Source organism: Spea bombifrons, chromosome 7, assembly GCF_027358695.1.
Source record: "Spea bombifrons isolate aSpeBom1 chromosome 7, aSpeBom1.2.pri, whole genome shotgun sequence".
In the NCBI taxonomy this organism is placed as follows: Eukaryota; Metazoa; Chordata; class Amphibia; order Anura; family Pelobatidae; genus Spea; species Spea bombifrons.
The window spans coordinates 24223958-24243302 of NC_071093.1; the positions used below are offsets into that span (position 1 = coordinate 24223958).

The 19345-nt window shown below is 40.3% G+C and overlaps 1 protein-coding gene across 6 annotated transcripts in view; it reads right to left on the reverse strand.

Annotated features, from left to right (window-relative positions):
• ALG1 (ALG1 chitobiosyldiphosphodolichol beta-mannosyltransferase) overlaps window positions 1–19345 on the reverse strand; it is a 62191-nt gene that overhangs the window by 15223 nt on the left and 27623 nt on the right. For 5 of the 6 annotated variants that reach the window (XM_053472121.1, XM_053472115.1, XM_053472120.1 and 2 more), the window contains 3 exons: window positions 17278–17316; window positions 17086–17145; window positions 624–734 (listed from right to left, as the gene is read on the reverse strand). In XM_053472121.1, coding sequence (XP_053328096.1) covers window positions 624–734; window positions 17086–17145; window positions 17278–17316 — 210 coding nt within the window. The remainder of the gene's footprint in view (window positions 1–623; window positions 735–17085; window positions 17146–17277; window positions 17317–19345) is intronic. The other variant, XM_053472116.1, reaches the window with a different exon arrangement.

Here is a 19345-nt window from a genome sequence, read left to right on the forward strand (position 1 = left end):
ACCCAGGTCCCCTGAAGCGCTGCGGGGGGATCTGGATCTTAGTCTTGTAGTCAGACCTCTATTTGAGGTCTGATCAGAAGACAACCTCAAATAAAAGACGAGGGGTATTTTTCAGAGCATTTATAGTCTATATTGTCTTTTTTTTTTCAGGACAAAAAGGGCTTTCTTCAGATACTATTTTTTTGATCATACCTAATTTCCTATAGCGCATCCTGGGGTGAGTGTTCGATGTTGCTGAATACCTCGTTATCGAGCCATTTCAGTGACACCATTAAAGTTTAGGAGGCGATTGTTGATCCTCCTAAACTCTTTTTAGACGGGGGTCCACCGCCATACAGTTTAAAAAGCGTTTCAAATATTTTTGGGAAGGGTGTAAAAGTAGGCCCTATATGCATTTGGTGGGTCAGCCCAAAATGAAACCTTCTGTAGGCACAAGTTCATAATTTCTGCGAACAGACATTGAGCATGCGTTGACTAGTGGCCATTTATGGATGTTCCTCAATTTTCGTTTATCGCTAGTTAATGTACACTTTGGTTTTCTACTTATTTTTATTGTAAACTAAATTTAGAAAAATAAGACCACCCCATGAGACATAAAAAGTTACTCATCATCCTTTTCTTACCTAGTAAAACTGGATAGTCTTCAGCTTCTAACCATGGTGTACAAATCTGGATGTACTTAAGCTCCATCTTAGCAATTAATCCTGTATAATATTCCTTTAATGGACCTTTGCCTGAAATTGTGAAGAAAAATCAATTTAAAATTTCAACATTATTTTTACCAATTACTTCTGCCTTCCCACATACATTACCAGAAATGTCATAAAACAGGAGAGTTACATGAGTTAATATATAACATCTCATGTTAGCTATCTGAAGCACATGCATTAGGTGGCCAAAATATATTGTCCGAAATGGGACTTATCAGCAGAATGCCGTATTTAAAAAAAAAAAAATAAAAAAAAAAAGCGTCTGAAAATAATTGTCCGCAGGGGCCCTGCTCCTTAACTGTGAAATGTCTCTTGTATTCTTGTATCGCCCAGAGGAAAAAAAATAAAAAGCCCGAATATAAGACGACCCTATAGGAAAAAAGTTTTACCAGTAAATGTTAATTCATGTAAACTATTACATTTTTTAATAAAAGCTATGATTGAGAAAAATATTTTTTTTGTTTTTATTTCCTTGTATTTTCCAACCTGCCCGCCAGTTACGCACATCTGCCCCCAGGCTTGCCACTCCAATATGGCACTGTGGCCCATGATATGCCTTTTAACCCTCTATATGCCACTGTGCCCCATGATATGCCTTTTAACCCCCTATGTGCCACTCTGCCTCCAGAAATGCCTTATACCCCTATATCCCATTCTGGCATTTAAGGGGTTAAAAGGCATATTATGGGGCAGAGTGGCATATAGGGAGGTATAAGGCATTTCAGGAGGCAGAGTGGCGTTCAGGGGGTTAAAATGCATTTCATAGAGCACTCTGCCTCCAGAAATGCCCTATGCCCACATTTAACACTCCCCCCTCCCCCCCACACACACACACTTACCGGGGCTTCCAATTTCCTGCTGTATACGCAGCGGTCTTCCTTCTGTCTCCCCCCCATTTAACACTCCACCCCACACACTTACCGGTGCTTCCAATTTCCTGCTGTATACCGGGGCAGCGGGTTGACGTCCACGCGATCCGCGTAGACAACTTACGCTGCAGCCGGAAGGAGGTGTGGCTAGCAGCAGGGGTTGTCTGCGTCCATCGCGCAGACCTTCCCCGGCTGTCAGAGATCTGAGTTCCCCGCATCAGTGCGGCACCGGCACGGGGAACTCTGATCTCTGACAAGGAGGGACCCTCACCATTAGACTCAATAAGTTGGTCCACCCTGTGTTTCTTGCTCACTCCCATACCCCAACAAGACTACAGCCCCCCCCAACCTGGTAGTCAGACAGGACTGTTTTCTTTTTGTCCAGGAATGTAGCAGGTCTGAATAGTCCTAATAAGTGTAAAAAAATCCTTATGGTTCTGAGGGAAAGTAAACCACATCACCTTTCTTCAAGAAACGCACTTGAAGAGGGGTGCCCCTCCTCGCTAAAGGATACTGGATCCAGAATTGCTATTCTGCCCCATATAAGTCCAAGGCCAGAGTAGCCATCCTAATTAGTAAATGTATACCCCATGAAGTACATAATGTGATATCTGATCCCCAGATCATATTTGTTTATAATTATAAAATGCATGTAGTAAACGTGTATGCTCTGAACTTTCCGAATAATGATTTCCATATGCATCTATTTGAAACTTTGAATGCACTGACCTCTTTTGTTTTTGTGATAGGTGGGGATTTTAACACTGTACTTGACAGCAGACTGGACAGGACCAACTGTATGCACCCCAACCTAATAGAAGGTATTCATTATCTTTTGCATTCCCTACACTTGGTGGACCCATGGCTTGTCATGCACCCTTCACAAGGAATGTACACATATATCCAGGGCTCACAACTCTTTATCCAGGCTAGATATGATCTTTAAGAAAAGAGATAAACCCCACGCAAAGATGACCTACAAATCCAAAATGTGCTGACAAAAAATGTTTTTTTTTTACGGATAATAAAAACAGTAATATTACCATAAAGTGGATCCAAAATTTCTTTTACAAAAAATAACTGTCTGCAAAATAAGAAGATCAAAAAAATAGTATAATGTGTACAGACAGCGACCTTAGAGTAAAAAAAAAAAGATAGCAGTTACAAAATTAGCTCCAAATTATAAAGGTGGAGCATCGCAGCGGCATGGAAATCAGAGAGCAGGCAAAGTGAGGACATTCCACAGGATTTAATAGTAGCGTAATTAAAAACTTAATTAAAAAGCAGTATACGAACAAATGAGCAGCCTGCAAGTCCGAAATAAATGTTGTTGGCGGAGACGGAGAAGTCAGAGAATAGTAGATAGCACTACAGTCCTGTTCGTCGAATGTGTTTAGTGTTCTCCATCAACAGCGTGGAGCAAACTACAGAAGCCGAGAGGTGCCAAAAAGCAAACACTACACCTGGTGTCTGTTTCTTGGGTCATACAGTGAAGGAAAAAAATATTTGATCCCCAGCTGATTTTGTCTGTTTGCCCACTGGCAAAGACATGATCAGTCTATAATTTTAATGGTATTATTTGAACAATTAGAGACAGAACAACAACAAAAAAATCTAGAATAACGCATTTTAAATAAGTTATAAATTGATTTGCATTATACTCAGTGAAATAAGTATTTAATCCCCCATCAATCAGCAAGATGTCAAAACACCTTGGCAAAATCCAAAGGTGAGCCCCATAAGACTAAATAGCTACATTGTGGAGGGTTCTTGGATGCCTTCTTACATGAGAGCACAGGCTTGCCCAGATTACACAAAGAATACATTGTTTCAATTCAGTAATAGGTCAGGAAAGCTTTTGACCAATGTCGCAAAATCGTGCGCACCTAGGCATCATATCTCAAAAATTATTTCAGGCAACGGGAACAACTTCACTACGTTCGATGCCATTAGTAAGGCTTTCACCTCATATTTTCAGACACTTAACACAGCTGATCAGGATGATTTGAACCAGGGAATCAAATTCTTGCATGCAGCGAAAATGAATACATTTAGTAATGATCAGAGGGAGCTCATAACCTGAGATCACGGAGAAGGTTGGTCAGACAAAAAATAACTCTCAAGACATTAGACAATGAAATTTCTATGTAATTGTCCTGTGGAGACCGTAAACACTGCTAGAACAAATGTATTGCCCAAACAGAACAAAGACTACCAAATCTTATTGACCCATCTCACTCCTCAATGAGGACCTTAAAATCTTAACTAAATTAACGGCTATGAGATTACAGCAATTCCTACAGCAATTGCTAGTGCAACATCAATTGGGATTTGTGAGGAGGCGGCACGCTGTTAAAAGCATTTGCATGGCATTAGCCGCTATAATACATTGCAAACTGTCAAAATATGCACACCCCAGAATATTATTAAGTCTTGACACGGGAAAAAAAGCATTCAATAGTTTTTTGGGCAGATGTTTGGAATTTAGTCCGCAACTTGTGCACTAAGCGTAAAACTTCGATACACACCAATGGACTTGATTCTGCTGCATTCCGTCTAACGCGGGGTTCGCCCTGTCAGTTCTTTTCAACATAGCCCTTGACCCCTTATCAAGAATTCTACTTTTTTCAAAGGACTTCAAGGGTATTCATGTGGGCACTAGAGAACAGAAGTCGGTTGTGTTTGCGGACAATATACTTTTATATTTTTCTGACCCTAAACACTATTCCCAATATTCTTAACTTATTTGTATAGGCCGGTGATGGGTTTTAGGATCAATATTTCCAAAGCTGAGGCGCTACATTTAGGACACTCCACGATGTCCTGAGACACCCCTAGTTTTGGCTTTCACTGGGCAGTGTCCTCTATTAACTACTTAGGAGTCAGATTTCCCAAAAATCCGTATCAACTCTACTCCCTGAATGTCTCTAAGATCTTTAAGGTGGTCATTGCTGAACTTAAATTATGGCAGTCATTGCATCTCACGTTAACAGGAAGAGCGAACCTTATCAAAACGATAAACCTTCCAAAACTACTCTATGTCCTACAATATTTACTCTTAATGGCCAAACCCTCTGATATCAAACTGCTTGAAGCCTAGTTTCGTACCCTTTTATGGAAAGGGAAAAATACAGAAATCAGCCTACTTAAGGTACAGCAAGGGAAACGAATGACGAGTCTCAACTTGCCTAATCTAAAGGACTACAGTCTTGCAATACAAACTCAACATGGCATATATTGCATAACGCACACCAATAAATTCATGGACACACATATTGAAAGCCAACTCTGCCCTCTTATTCCTTGCCTATACTCCTTCACACACCATATGGGCACCTCACTGAGGCGGTCAATGATAACCCCTTTCTCTCATCACGATTAAGGCATAAAAAAAAATCTGTATTGTTTTTTTGCCTTCAATGGCAATACACATAACAGCTGCCACTCCAATAAAATCCCAATTTCCCACTTTTTTGATCAAATAATTTCTTACTCTTTTTACAACATTGCAGAGAGAATGTTATGCAATGTCTGTGACCAAACACTTTACATAAACTGATTGGGATAACGACCTTGATCGTTGCATTCACAGAGATGGGAGGGACACCCACTCAATCAGCTTTATACTGTATAAGCTTATCGCGACTCAGTCCAACTCTTTGGTTCATACTGGACTAGGCAGCTACCCATGGTGTCCTACACAGAAATGTTTTACAGGGTAGCGCATGGCACATTACTAACGCCTGACAGACAGTGCTGACTGGGTCCGAGGGATATTAACCCCTTGGCTGCTAAGCCATTTCCCACCCTGGTGTTAAGCTGGTTTTCGGCATTTTGGTGCATCTCACGTTTAAACGCCTTTAGAAGTAAATTTCTTGGGAATAAACTATACAAACCATATATTGTTTTTTTCAGCACACCCAGCAGATTCCAAATATACCATTTTTATGTGTGTATGTCTCATTAGGTTTGCAAAATAAAGCCAAAAATGGGAAAAAAGTGTAATTTTTCACTTCCGACTCAATAAAAACTAGTTTGTAATGTTATTTTTCTAAACTCTAATATCAAAAGCTGTGTTGCTAAATATTTGTTGTAGGTAACTGGTCTAAAATAAACAGAAATTGAGAACAGTAGACTGTGTTTTTCTAATATTGTATAGCTAAAAGTTACATTTATTAGACTATCACAAAAGACATCTTTAAATTTAATGCATGGCTGCCGTCAATTAAACAGCTCTAGCTGCCCGGGATGTTAAAATATGCCAACAAAACTATATATTTTTAGAAACTACACCCCCAGCTGCAGCAAATGAGGTCTTAGTTGTATTTGTATCACAAATCTGACGTGCACAACAAATAAGTGAATATCACTTCTAAAAATAAAAAAAAATTAAATTAAAAGCGACAAGTTCATTTATGTCTTGCGCACTCCAGTCTTGTGCTACTAATACATGCAGCCCCTCATTTGCATCAAAGGGGTGTAGTTTCTGAAAATATATACTTTATGTACCATAATTTAACTTTCCAGCTGTCTAGAGCTGTCTAAATGCAGGCATCACCCCTAAATGTTTTAAGACAATTTTTAACAAGATTCTCCAATCTGCCATATCTGAAGTTAAAGTGGTCTAGACATCTGGGAAGTTAAATTAGGATACATAAAGTACATATTTCAAGAAACTACACCCCTTGGAGCTTCAAATGAGGGGCTACATGTATTTCTAGGACAAAGGTTGAGTGCACAAATAATGATGGAATATGTCGCTTTGGATAGAAAATATGTTTTTTCTAACCATAGCGACATGTTCATTTGTGTCTTGCGCACTCCAGGTTTGTACTAGAAACACATGCAGCCCCTCATTTGATGCGCCAAGGGGTGTAGTTTTTGCAAATATGTACTTTTTGTACCATAATTTAACTTCTTACGTGAGCAGTAATGCCACGTCAAGGCTTCAACCCTAATTACTGACCATTCACACACCTTTCATATCTCCATTCACTCGCAGAAGCACACACCATACTTTCCATACATTCACTCACAGAAGCACACACCATTCTTTCCCCTTACAATCCCAAAGAAATGATGGTAAAGGGAGAAAAAAAATCACTTTTACAGCAAAAATAAGTTTTGCAGTAAAAATGCAAGGCGCTCCAGGGATGATATGGTTACTCACGTACCGCACAGGCTAAATGGCTGATTTTTTTTAATATTTGCAGTTCATCAAGATTTAAAAAATTGCCTTCATCTGCCATCGGCTAAATTTAACCCCATGAGCAAAGGGATCATGGGGTTAAAATTTAGTATCGGCCATTTTTAAAAAGGGAATGTGACTTTTTCATAGCTATATGATCACTGTGGTAACATTGGCTACCACAGTGATCATTTAGCTAGAATACTTAAACTTTTTTTTCTAACGGTATATGTTGGGGGTCTGTAGCTGCTTAGATGCCTGAGATACAGGCATCTAAGCAGCATGCCCCCAAACCGCTTTAACTGACAATTGTCAGGTTTCAATAAAGTTGCGCGGTGACGTCATCGCGTCATTACGCCCAACGTCACCGGCCGGATCGGGTGGTCCCAGTGATGCCCTTCAATATGAGGGGCAGATCGCCGGGGTAAGTGGAGATGGGGGTCCACAGACCTCCATCAAGGTAGGGTAGTGCTAGCGACGGCATGGTGCCGTCGTTAGCAGTCAAGGGCTTAATCATTGCCCAAAGTGCGCCTCCCCCGAGGCTCATTCCTTTCACTGTTTTGGCTACGCCCACCTATACAGTCTTTTTGGGTGCAGGTACGCAGCTATGTCCAGGCCCACCAGATTGCAGACCTTCCACAGCACAAGATCTCCACAAAAATGACACATAACTGCAGTAGCAAAAAAATGTATTTTACAATACTGTATTTTCATGCCCAAACTATATAATCCTTTCCAAATGGATTGGATAGAAGCCACTCTAGCTAAGGAGCGCTCTACAACTGTTTTACAAGTTACGAGGACCATACATTAACACTCTTAACGTGGAGCTACGACCACTGCTTGGTACAGCCTGCAACTATTTCAATAAAGGCTCCCAATGGTAATTCCACAAAATAGGTAATGACTTCCTATATTTATTTGACTTTGAGACGAAACTGGGGCATGAGGACCAACTAATTGGTTGATTTACTGGCTCCTAACATAAACTTTTGTTTTCTCTTGTGGCCTGATTCTCAATGTGGTCTGACCAGCGACAGACCATGTACTTTATTGTCTCACCGTAATGTTTAATGTAACATACAACACACAACTGTGTACCACCTATACACATGAAATGTGATATATGGGACAAATGTTACCCCCAATAAAATTGTCTAAGTAAAACAAAAGTAAACCCTTCCTGATGACCTTTCCAAATAAAATTAAAAACTTAAGTTACTACTTATTTGTTGAATATATATGAGAATATTTGGCACCCTATGAGTACTTTGTAAGAAACCAATTGAGAGGATTCAAAGACTATTCAGCAAATAAACAGCAACTGTGCATTACAGTTTGCACTTCTCATCTCTATTCTTTCCCTGTAGCCTTTTCTCTTCTTTTGCTCTTTTTTTACTTAGCACTTAAACTATTTGACAGCATACCTATTTCTTTTTTGGACTGTTATTAACATATGTAGCAAATGCACCATGTTTCAAGTTGTGTACTCATATTCTCACAATTGTATTGTATTGCAATGTCAATGCATTTGATGAAGTGTCAAATATTCTTTGTAAAATTACAAGAGACAAAAAAAATCTATATATTATGCAACACTGATGAAGTTAAATTAATGTGTAAACGTGAAAAGGATTGAAAACCAGTATAAGGAGCAGAAAGATAGAATAATAATAATGAGTTGGAACTTGTGTGTGTGTGTATGGAAACACAGCTGCAGCCCTTAAACACCACTCTCCGGGTGTCGAAGTATTTCAACCAAGGTCCACTAGGGGGTGCTCGTGTATCCCATTCGATATAAATAGGAAAAAAATAAAAACGAAAAAAGGGAAAAAATATATAGTGTAGGTGTACAGATAAATGTAATCTGCCCAATGTGTCCCGGATTTTGCACTCACAATATTGCTGTGTTGGTCAATGCGTAACGAGGGTAAAACCTCAGGATCCACGTGTGGAGTTTACGTCAGGAAACATAAGGGAAAACAGAGGAGATCCGATAGTGTGATATTATTTCAAACGCAGGGAACGCAAAAGATAGAAAATGTACTTACACTTAGATAAGTATAAATATGCCCGTAGTCCCTGGTCACAATCTGGTCCCGATTATGTGTTCTTCAGCCTGGTGGGTCCAATGGTTAAATTCCAGCGAGTGTGGAGTGTATCAGATAGTGACTGTCCACACCATTGGTATAGTAAAAAATATAAGTTTTATTCCTAAATAACAATAAGCCGGATCTAAATAGTATACAGCTAGATAGTATAAAAACAAAATAAATAAATAAAATGTTTTTAAAAAAAAAAAAAAAAAAAAAAAAAAATATATATATATATATATATATATATATATATATATAAAAAGTCCTGGTAAAAATGTAATAGAGTAGTCCAAAATAAATCACTCAATGCGTTTCGCCAGGCACGGCTTCATCAGGAGTGTCTCTCGTCGTCTGTAGAGGTTCTTTTAAGTGTGCGGCGCCATCTTTTTGCTGTCTACGTTTCAGCGTCTGCCGTCAATCAGGTCTACTTCCAGGTCTCTTTCATTTTTCATTTCCCGTCCGTACGAAAGTTCTTGATGTGAGTGTGATAGATACCGTGATCGGTAGCCGCGTTTTGGCATAGAACGAGAGGTAAGTGGGTAAACAGTATTTATATTGCTTCACGGATGTGTTATTTGTTACAGGATGAATTAATATCATACAGAGGATCGGAATTAGGCAATTTGCAAGACATCCCCAATAAAAGGAGTGGTTCTGCAGGTGGTTACCACAGACCCCTTCGCAGTTCCTATGCTTCCTGGCTGATGTCACTTTTGAATGCTTGCGGTGCTTTCACTCTAGTGGTAGCATGAGACCCACACAAGTGGCTCAGGTAATGCAGCTCATCCAGGATGGCACATCAATGCGAGCTGTGGCAAGAAGGTTTGCTGTGTCTGTCAGCATAGTGTCCAGAGCATGGAGGCGCTACCAGGAGACAGGCCAGTGCATCAGGAGACATGGAGGAGGCCGTAGGAAGGCAACAACCCAGCAGCAGGCGCTACCTCCGCCTTTGTGCAAGGTGGAGCAGGAGGAGCACTGCCAGAGCCCTGCAAAATGACCTCCAGCGGGCCACAAATGTGCATGTGTCCACTCAAACAGTCAGAAAGAGACTCCATGAGGGTGGTATGAGGGCCCGACGTCCACAGGTGGGGGTTGCGCTTACATCTCAACACCGTGACAGAGTCTGGAGACGCCGTGGAGAACGTTCTGCTGCCTGCAACATCCTCCAGCATGACCGGTTTGGCGGTGGGTCAGTAATGGTGTGGGGTGACATTTCTTTGGGAGGCCAGACAGCCCTCCACGTGCTTGCCAGAGGTAGCCTGACTGACATTAGGTACCGAGATGAGATCCTCAGACCCCTTGTTGTGAGACCATATGCTGGTGCGGTTGGCCCTGGATTCCTCCTAATGCAAGACAATGCCAGACCTCATGTGGCTGGAGTGTGTCAGCAGTTCCTGCAAGAGGAAGGCATTGATGCTATGGACTGGCCCGCCCGTTCCCCTGACATGAATCCGATTGAGCACATCATGTTTTGCTCCATCCACCAACGCCACATTGCACCACAGACTGTAAAGGAGTTGGCAGATGCTTTAGTCCAGGTCTGGGAAGACATCCCTCAGGAGACCATCCGCAATCTCATTGGGAGCATGCCCAGGCGTTGTAGGGATGTCATACAGGCACGTGGAGGCCACACACACACACACTACTGAGCCTCATTGTGACTTGTTTTAAGGACATTACATCAAATTTGGATCCAAATTTGACTCCATATTTTGATTTCCATTGAGAATTTTTGTGTGATTTTGTTGTCAGCACATTCAACTATGTAAAGACGAAAGTATGTCATACGATTAGTTCTTTCATTCAGATCTAGTATGTGTAATCTTTATTATTTTGAGCAGTGTATATTTTTTAGACTTTTAGATTTTTTTTGGAACTGGATGGTTCCCCTGATGGTGACAATACTTCCTAATTATTTTATGTCTAATCACATTGTGATTAGAAAACTGGGCTCAATTGGAACTCAGTTCTCATGAGGGTCTTGAGAGACCCTGTTTGTAGTGGATTGCATTGTCCATTTTTGGTGATTCACGTCACAGATGCAATATCTGTATCTCCCTTTGGATAAACCACTCCCCTAACTGTGGCATACATTACTATATCAATTACTTCTATTGTTTAAGAAGTGCATTAAACCTACCACCAGGTAGCTCTAGAGAGTGAGTGTTGATGTGTACATCTGCTAATTATTTAAGACCATGGATGATTTGCCTACATGAGAAGCCATGTGGGCTATACCAGGAACAATGGGATATCAGGAACTCCAGGAAGAAGGGGCAGGAGGAGGACAGACTGGAAGCAGGAGAAGGAAGCAGCATGGCAGAAGCTAAGTGAGCTGTGAAAGTTGTTCAGAGGAAAAATATGAATCAGAAAGCTGCTCTTCAATCTTGGGCTATTTAAGTGCCAAGAAGCTAGGACTTAGTTTAGTGCCTAGTAATGTAACTAAAATTAGAAAACAACTACTGAAAGATTCCTTTAAAGTCTTCTATATCAACCTGGAATCTAGAGCCATTTTGGACACTGAACATCAAAGGAGCCATTTGGTATGCTGATCCGCTCTAAAGTTAAGTACACATGATAATACAATGTTATATAGAATATAATTGTTGTCTCTAATTTTGTTATGGTAACCTTTTCGATATATTGTTTTTACCGCCAGAAGTATATCAATATATATCATCACGTCTCCTGGTATTCATCTTTACATAATTTAACAGTATTGAATCAAATAAATTTGTTGTATTGTAAGATGTGTTTTGTCACAATTATTTTAAATGCAAAACAGGCCACGACTGGAGCACTGTTTTTTAATGATGTCACCATCTTGAGGGGGCAAGATCTCTGGAGAACGGCCACAGTGCATCCTGGGGTGGGTTTTCGGGTCACTGAATGTCTCGCTATTGAGGCATTTCAGCAACGCAATTTTTGATCACCCCAATATTGTATATGGCAGACGTAGACGACCCGGGGAGGAGCCCTTGCTGCAGAGTCAGAATTGCTGAATGCCTCAACATCGACCTTTTACAATCGCGTATGGACATTATGAATGTTTAGTAGACGTGTAGTAGGCTTTTGACCCATTCGTATTCGAATATATCACTTTGCAGTTTTGTTTTGCCAGGATAAAAAAACCTCCGGGTAAGTCTCTATAAGTTACAGTGCCTAAAAATAATTTAAGGGTAAATCTCCCAGTGGTTAAGCTTGTCGCACTCGTTCACAACACGTTTGACTGTTTGAATGTCACCCCCTGCAAAAATGTGCAATAACTATTTTGTGTTTTTTTAATGCATACGTTACAATCTTGCTTTTGATTTCTTATGCAGCATATGTTCAAGTTCAGAAAAAAACACCATTTTGTGTTCACCAACATTCCCTGAGTACAGTAATGCCTTACATGCAGACATTGGGCTGTTCTGGGGAAGCTATGATGCCATGCACATTTCAGTTTTCAAATGTGGAATTTTGCGAAATTGGTTTGATGAGTCCATATCGCATTTGGGGCAACTTAGCATCGCTTATCACCATATAAGTAATTGTTTATTAACAATAGACAAATAGAGCTGCAACAACTAATTGCTAAAATCGATAATGAAAATCGTTGCCAACGATTCATTATTGATTAGTAGAATCGATTTTATCGATTATAAGATGAGGGTTTTTTCAGAGCAAATGCTCTGAATAATACCCCTCATTTCATAATCCGGTTCATTCAATGTCACTTACACTACAGCAGTTACTACTTACCAGTCACTCTGATTGGCCCTGCCCCTTTCCTTATAGTGTCCACACTAATCTAACAGTAAGTATAAAATAAATATTTGGGTTGCTGAAAGTTAGGGGAGGTGGGGGTTAATTTAGGGGCAGTTATGGTTGATGGGGTCTTTAGGCTTAATTTAATGCTGAGGACTGAGGGTTAATTTAATTAATTTAATAAGGTTAATTTAAGGTGCAGTTAGAGGTAAATGGGGGGGCAAACTAAGGGGAATCTAAATCCTGGGGGTAGTGAAGATTAATCCTGTATTTATTTATAAGAATATTGTGTCAGTGTGCTGTGAACGAGTCTGTAAATCTATGAGGGCACTATGGCATATTTGGGGGGTATAAGGCATATCTGTGGAGGACCGAGTGGCATATCTGGGGGTATAAGGCATATTAGGGGGGCACAGTGGCATATAGGGCAGTGGCGTCGCTACAGGGGGGCAAGGGGGGGCAATTGTCCCCCCTAGGTTATTCCTTGCCCCCCCTGTTGCCCCCCCGCCGAATTTGTAACCCCTTGACTGCTAACGACGGCATGGTGCCGTCGCTAGCAGTCCCAGTCAGGTGCTAACGACGGCACCATGCCGTCACTAGCACTACCTTACCTTGATGGAGGTCTGTGGACCTCCATCACCACCTACCCCGGCGATCTGCCCATCAAACTGAAGGGCATCACCGGAGCCACCCGATCTGCCCGGTGACGTCTCGCGCAATGACGCGATGACGTCACCGCGCAACTTTATTAACAACTGACAATTGTCAGTTACAGAGGTATGGGGGCATGCTGCTTAGATGCCTGTATCTCAGGCATCTAAGCAGCTACATACCCCCAACATATACCATTGGAAAGGTAATCGCCTCGCCTTTCCAACGGTATATAGCTGTAAAAAAAATAATAACAAATATTAAGTTAAAAAAATAAAAATGTAAAAAAAATGATTTGGCGGTCTCTAAAGGCAGATAAAAAAGATCAAAATTGCCTAGAGACCCCCAAATTAAATTATTTAAACAAAGTAGTTTAACTTTAAAAAAAAAAAAACAAGTTTAAGTATTCTAGCTAAATGATCACTGTGGTAGCCAATGTTACCACAGTGATCATATAGCTATAAAAAGTCACATTCCCTTTTTAAAAATGGCCGATACTAATTTTTAATCCTATGATCCCTTTGATCATGGGGTTAAATTTAGCCAACGGTAGAGGGAGGCAATTTTTGAAATCCTGATGAACTGCAAATATTAGTAAAATCAGCCATTTAGCCTGTGCGGTACGTGAGTAACCATATCATCCCTGGAGCGCCTTGCATTTTTACTGCAAAACTTATTTTTGCTGTAAAAGTGATTTTTTTCTCCCTTTACCATCATTTCTTTGGGATTGTAAGGGGAAAGAATGGTGTGTGCTTCTGTGAGTGAATGTATTTAAAGTATGGTGTGTGCTTCTGCGAGTGAATGGAGATATGAAAGGCGTGTGAATGGTCAGTAATTAGGGTTGAAGCCTTGACGTGGCATTACTGCTCACGTAGGAAGTTAAATTATGGCACAAAAAGTACACATTTGCAAAAACGACATCCCTTGGCGCATCAAATGAGGGGCTGCATGTGTTTCTAGTACAAACCTGGAGTGCGCAAGACACAAATGAACATGTCGCTATGGATAGAAAAAACATATTTTCTAGCCAAAGTGACATATTCCATCATTATTTGTGCACTCAACTTTTGTCCTAGAAATACATGTAGCCCCTCATTTAAAGCTCCAAGGGGTGTAGTTTCTTAAAATGTATGAATTGTCTGAATGAGGGAGAGCATGAGTTAATATGTGGATGAATTGTCTGAATGAGGGAGAGCATGAGTTAATATGTGGATGAATTGTCTGAATGAGGGAGAGCATGAGTTAATATGTGGATGAATTGTCTGAATGAGGGAGAGCATGAGTTAATGTGATTGTGCGTATCATAGATGTATAATTGTGGAAGGGCAAAGATGGCACTAGCAGGATGTTTGAGCCTTGGGGACCAAGATGGAACAGGCAGGGTGTATATGGGACAAAGATGGCAAATCGTATGTGTGTTATCTGGGTGTGCAACCTGTGATCTATCCCTGTAATTTAGGGGTTTTAAATATACCATTAATGCCGTGTTTTTATGTGAATTCCAATTGATCTATACCTGCAAAGCTGGGTTTCTGTGTTATTCTGTAGATCCATATCTGCTATGCTATGTTTCCATACAGTATTTATGTATACCTGCAAATACAGGGTTTGTATGTCTTGTTCAGTTGATTTATACCTGCAATGCTGTTTCCATGTATTTATTTGATCTATACCTGCGATGCTACGTTTCATATATTATTATTGTATACCTGCAAATACAGGATTTGTATGTCTGATTCTGTTTATTTGATATATACCTTCAGTGCTGAGATCACAAGTGAATCTGTTGATCTATACCTGCTTTCAGCAGCAGGGTCTAATATTTATATATATATATATATCGGCAGCAGGGACTAATATTGATATATATATCGGCAACTGGGGCTAGTATTAATATATTTGGGCAGCAGGGGCTAATACTAGGCCCTTAAATAATTTAGTGCAAAAGTTAAGGTATTGTGCTGTTTAAAGGATTTCAACGATTAGTCTTACTAAATTGTGGCTTCAGGCTTCCCATGTTGAATGATCAAGTATTGTATTGTCCAATAACAAAAGTATCATTCCATAGCACATTACTTTTGGCAATATATATATATATATAGATTTAATGGTGGAAATTATTAATGCCCCCCCAGATTGACTGTGGTATCTTGTGTGCCCCCCCTATATATTGTTTCTAGAGTCGCCACTGATATAGGGTATATAAGGCATATGTGGGGAGGGCGAAGTGGCATATCTGGGGGTATGTGGCATATCTGGGGGTATGTGGCATATCTGGGAGGCAGTGTGGCAAACCTGGGCTCAAATGTGCATAAGTGGGGGGGGCAGGTTGGGACATAAAAACAAGAAATGCATTTTTATCAAAGTTTTCTTATTATGCGGTTTGTTTTTAACATCCTGTTTATTAAATGATTTTAAATAAATGAAAAATTTACATTTATTTTTTTATCCGATTAATCGAAAAAACAATCGGCCAACTAATCGATTATGGAAAAAATCATTAGTTGCAGCACTATAGACAACCCAGGGTATTTAACTTGGGGGGCCGTTTTCACAGTTTTCAGGCAGTTATTTCATCACACGTCTGCCAAAGGCTGCAGGAACTTTACTGCATTTTTTACGCATGCATTGCAATCTTGTTTTGAATTTCTTGAGTAGCATTTACAGTGGTAAGAAAAAGTAAATGAACCCTCTGGAATTACCTGGTCTTCTGTATTAATTGTTCATAAAATGTGATCTAAGTCACAAGTATAGACAAACACAATGTGCTTAAGATAATAACATAACACACAAACAATGATAATTGTTCATGCTTTTGAACACACCCACTAAACATTCACAGTGCTGGTGAAAAAAAGGTGGGCTTAAGTGGAGTTAATAACTAGTCAAACTTCTGCAGCAATAACCTCACACAAGCACAAGGATCAGATCTGCACAACATTCAGGATGAATTTTAGACCATTCTTTCTTACACTGCTTAAGCTAAGCCATATTCATAGGATTTCTGGTGTGAACGGCTCTCTTGAAATCTTTCTACAGCATTTCTAATGGGTTAAGGTCTTGGCTCTGACTGTACCACTTGAAAAGGAGGATTTCTTATTTTAAGCCATATGACAGAAACAGATGCACCCCCCCCTGGTGCAGGACTGTCTTTTAGTGGTCATTGGTCCCTAGATGTCCCATGTTTTCATGAGCTGGTATGTCAAAGGGGTTAATTTAAATACATTTGAAAAAAAAAAAATCACATGGACATATAGGGCGGACAAAAACAGCTCTGGTCCTTAAGAGGAAAGGGGAAAACAGAATGTAAAAGTGCCACATGTCCCACTACACTGCAGAAACTGTTTAATGGAAATTGCTATACAGCGTGCACAGAATGCCACCACGTGGTTGACATTCTGAACCCAGCTATGTAAGGTGTATGTAGCTGGCATTCTAAGGGTTAAACACTGGCATGTTTCTTAAGCAAGAAGGGCTGAGTTGGTCTTTTATAATGTATAGTTCAATGTCTGAGACTAAAAAAAGCTCATAGATTGAACCATGTAACACAGTTACTACTTGTGTAATATAGGGCCAGCCAAAAGCTTCCTGTAAAACAAACTTACTGGGGTTGACTCTTCATAATGTGTGGTGAAGTCAAGGAGCTTAAACACAACTTTCCCTTTAGTGAATAAGTTATCATAATTGCACAGCTAACTTAAAAATCCAATGTAGTATATGAATTATTTCACATAACCGTGTCTAGTTAATTGTACCGCGATAGATACTTAATAGACATAAAAATTCCAAAATGTCATAAACTGCATACAGAAAAAAGTTACCTGTTATCACACAGACAAGAGATGGAAGTTTGATTCCACTTTTAAGGCACTTCTCATAACCTAACAAGAAGAAAAAAAACAATAAATTTGTGTTTAAACATTATATTTTGTCAAAACAAAGGATATGTCAAAGTAAGAGACACAGCACAGTAGTAAAGTAATATATTTAATTTGTATGAATAAAAAAATTACCTTCCAAAGCTCTTAGCAAAACTGTGAAGTCTTCATCTTCTGCAATATTATATAAAAATGTCATACATAAAATCTGCATATTCTGCATTTTGGACAGAATTTGTAATTGTATAATACGAATGTTTGTTACCGCTTAAAGGGCATCTCCCACGACCCTTTAAAATATATTTTTAATAAACCATTTAGTATCATTGTAATACATACTTGATGCTTTAGCTTAAAGAACAGTAATTATTTCACTCACCTAAATAACTCATCTACGCATGATCCTCTGGCACTCTACAGGCTGGTTGCCTTGTGACCTGAAAACCTACTGGAGATCGGAACACCACCAATTTCACGCGCGACAAAACTGCTTAAATACGGAAGCTCGGAATGGCGAGTGAGTGAGTGAGTGAGTGAGTATATATATCTATATATCTATATATCTATATATATATATAGATATATCTATAGATATATATATATATATATATATATATATATATATATATATATATATATATATATATATACACACACACAATGTCGTATTGGCCTGACTATAGGCTGCACACCCTTATAGTTTGGTGATATTTTGAAGAAAAAATTATTTAAAAAAAAAAAAAGCCACACATTAGTGGAATAGTAAAACAGTATTTTATCTAATGAACAGGAATACATGTATTTTAACATTTTTGCTATCTATTATGCTGTTAGTCCTGGAAAACCAATAGCCATTTTAAGGTCCCCCCTTAATTCATAATGCATCTTACTTCTAGATATGCCACTCTGCTCACCGGATATGCGTTATACCCTCTATATGACACTCTGCCTCACAGACTTACCAATGCATCCCCAGACTCGTCCCCTGTGCTCCAGACTCCTTGCTGTCTAATGGGGGCATCTGGTGGATGTCTGCGCGATGAGCGTAGACAATCTCTGCTGCTGCCCCTCAATTCCGCCGGCGGAGAACCGGCGTGACATCACCTTCCGGCGCTTCATCATAGAACCCACGGCGGAAGTGGGGCGCAGCAGAAGAGGTTGTCTACGCGCATCATGCAGGCTGCCACCAGCTGCCAGAGAGGAGGATCCAGGTCCCCTGCAGTGCTGCGGAGGATCCTCCTCCCTGGCAACCAGTGAACGTCTGCGTGATGCACGTAGACAACCTCTGCTGCTACCCTCTACTTTTGCTGGGGCTTCTACGATGGAGCACCGGAAGGTCATATCTCGCTGGCTCTCTGTCATAGAAGCTCTAGTGGAAGTGCCGGGCAGCAGTGGAGGTTGCATTCACCGGCTGCCAGGAAGTGCCGGGCAGTCCCCCGCAGCGCTAACCCTGCTGCTTGCTACGGCCGTTGAGCAATACGAATTGCGCACGTCTGCGCTAAACCCCGATTATAGGCAGCACACCACTTTGAAGACTTGAATTAGGGGGGGGAAAGCGTGGCCGATACGGTACTTTAATTACACTGTAGAACAAACAGCTTTCCCTGATAACCAACACTTTAGTATGATGTATTAGAGATTTATTCAAAGTCTCTTCTAACATTAATAAGTATCTGTGTATATTAGACCACTCATTTTGGATGAAATTCAGATGCCTTTTTTAATTCAGAAACTACATTCTGGGGCATTCCCAAAGGGGGCAGTCCCCAACATCTTCAGGACTCGCTTTCAACTGCAGCCTCTCAAGGTTTATAAAGAGATTCAAACTTGATTTTGCACTGCACCAATAGCAACACTGAATCAATGAATATGCACATCCAGCAGCATGCTACGAGACTGAATTTCTCCAAACCAGTTGGACCCATGGCGGAAGTGCCAGCACCGGAACCAGTAAGTCTAGGGGGGGGACCTCTTGGGGGCAGAGTGGCAGCATATCTCAGGGGGGGATAGAGTGGCAGCATATCTCGGGGGGGGGCACATCTCAGGGGGGGATAGAGTGGCAACATATCTCAGGGGGGCAGAGTGGCAGCATGTCTGGGGAGGGCAGAGTGGCAGCATATCTGTTCCACTAAGTGTGGTTTATTTTTTTTTTTTTTACGAAGAAATTTTTTTTCTTTAAAAAAGCACCTAACTTTTAGGGTGC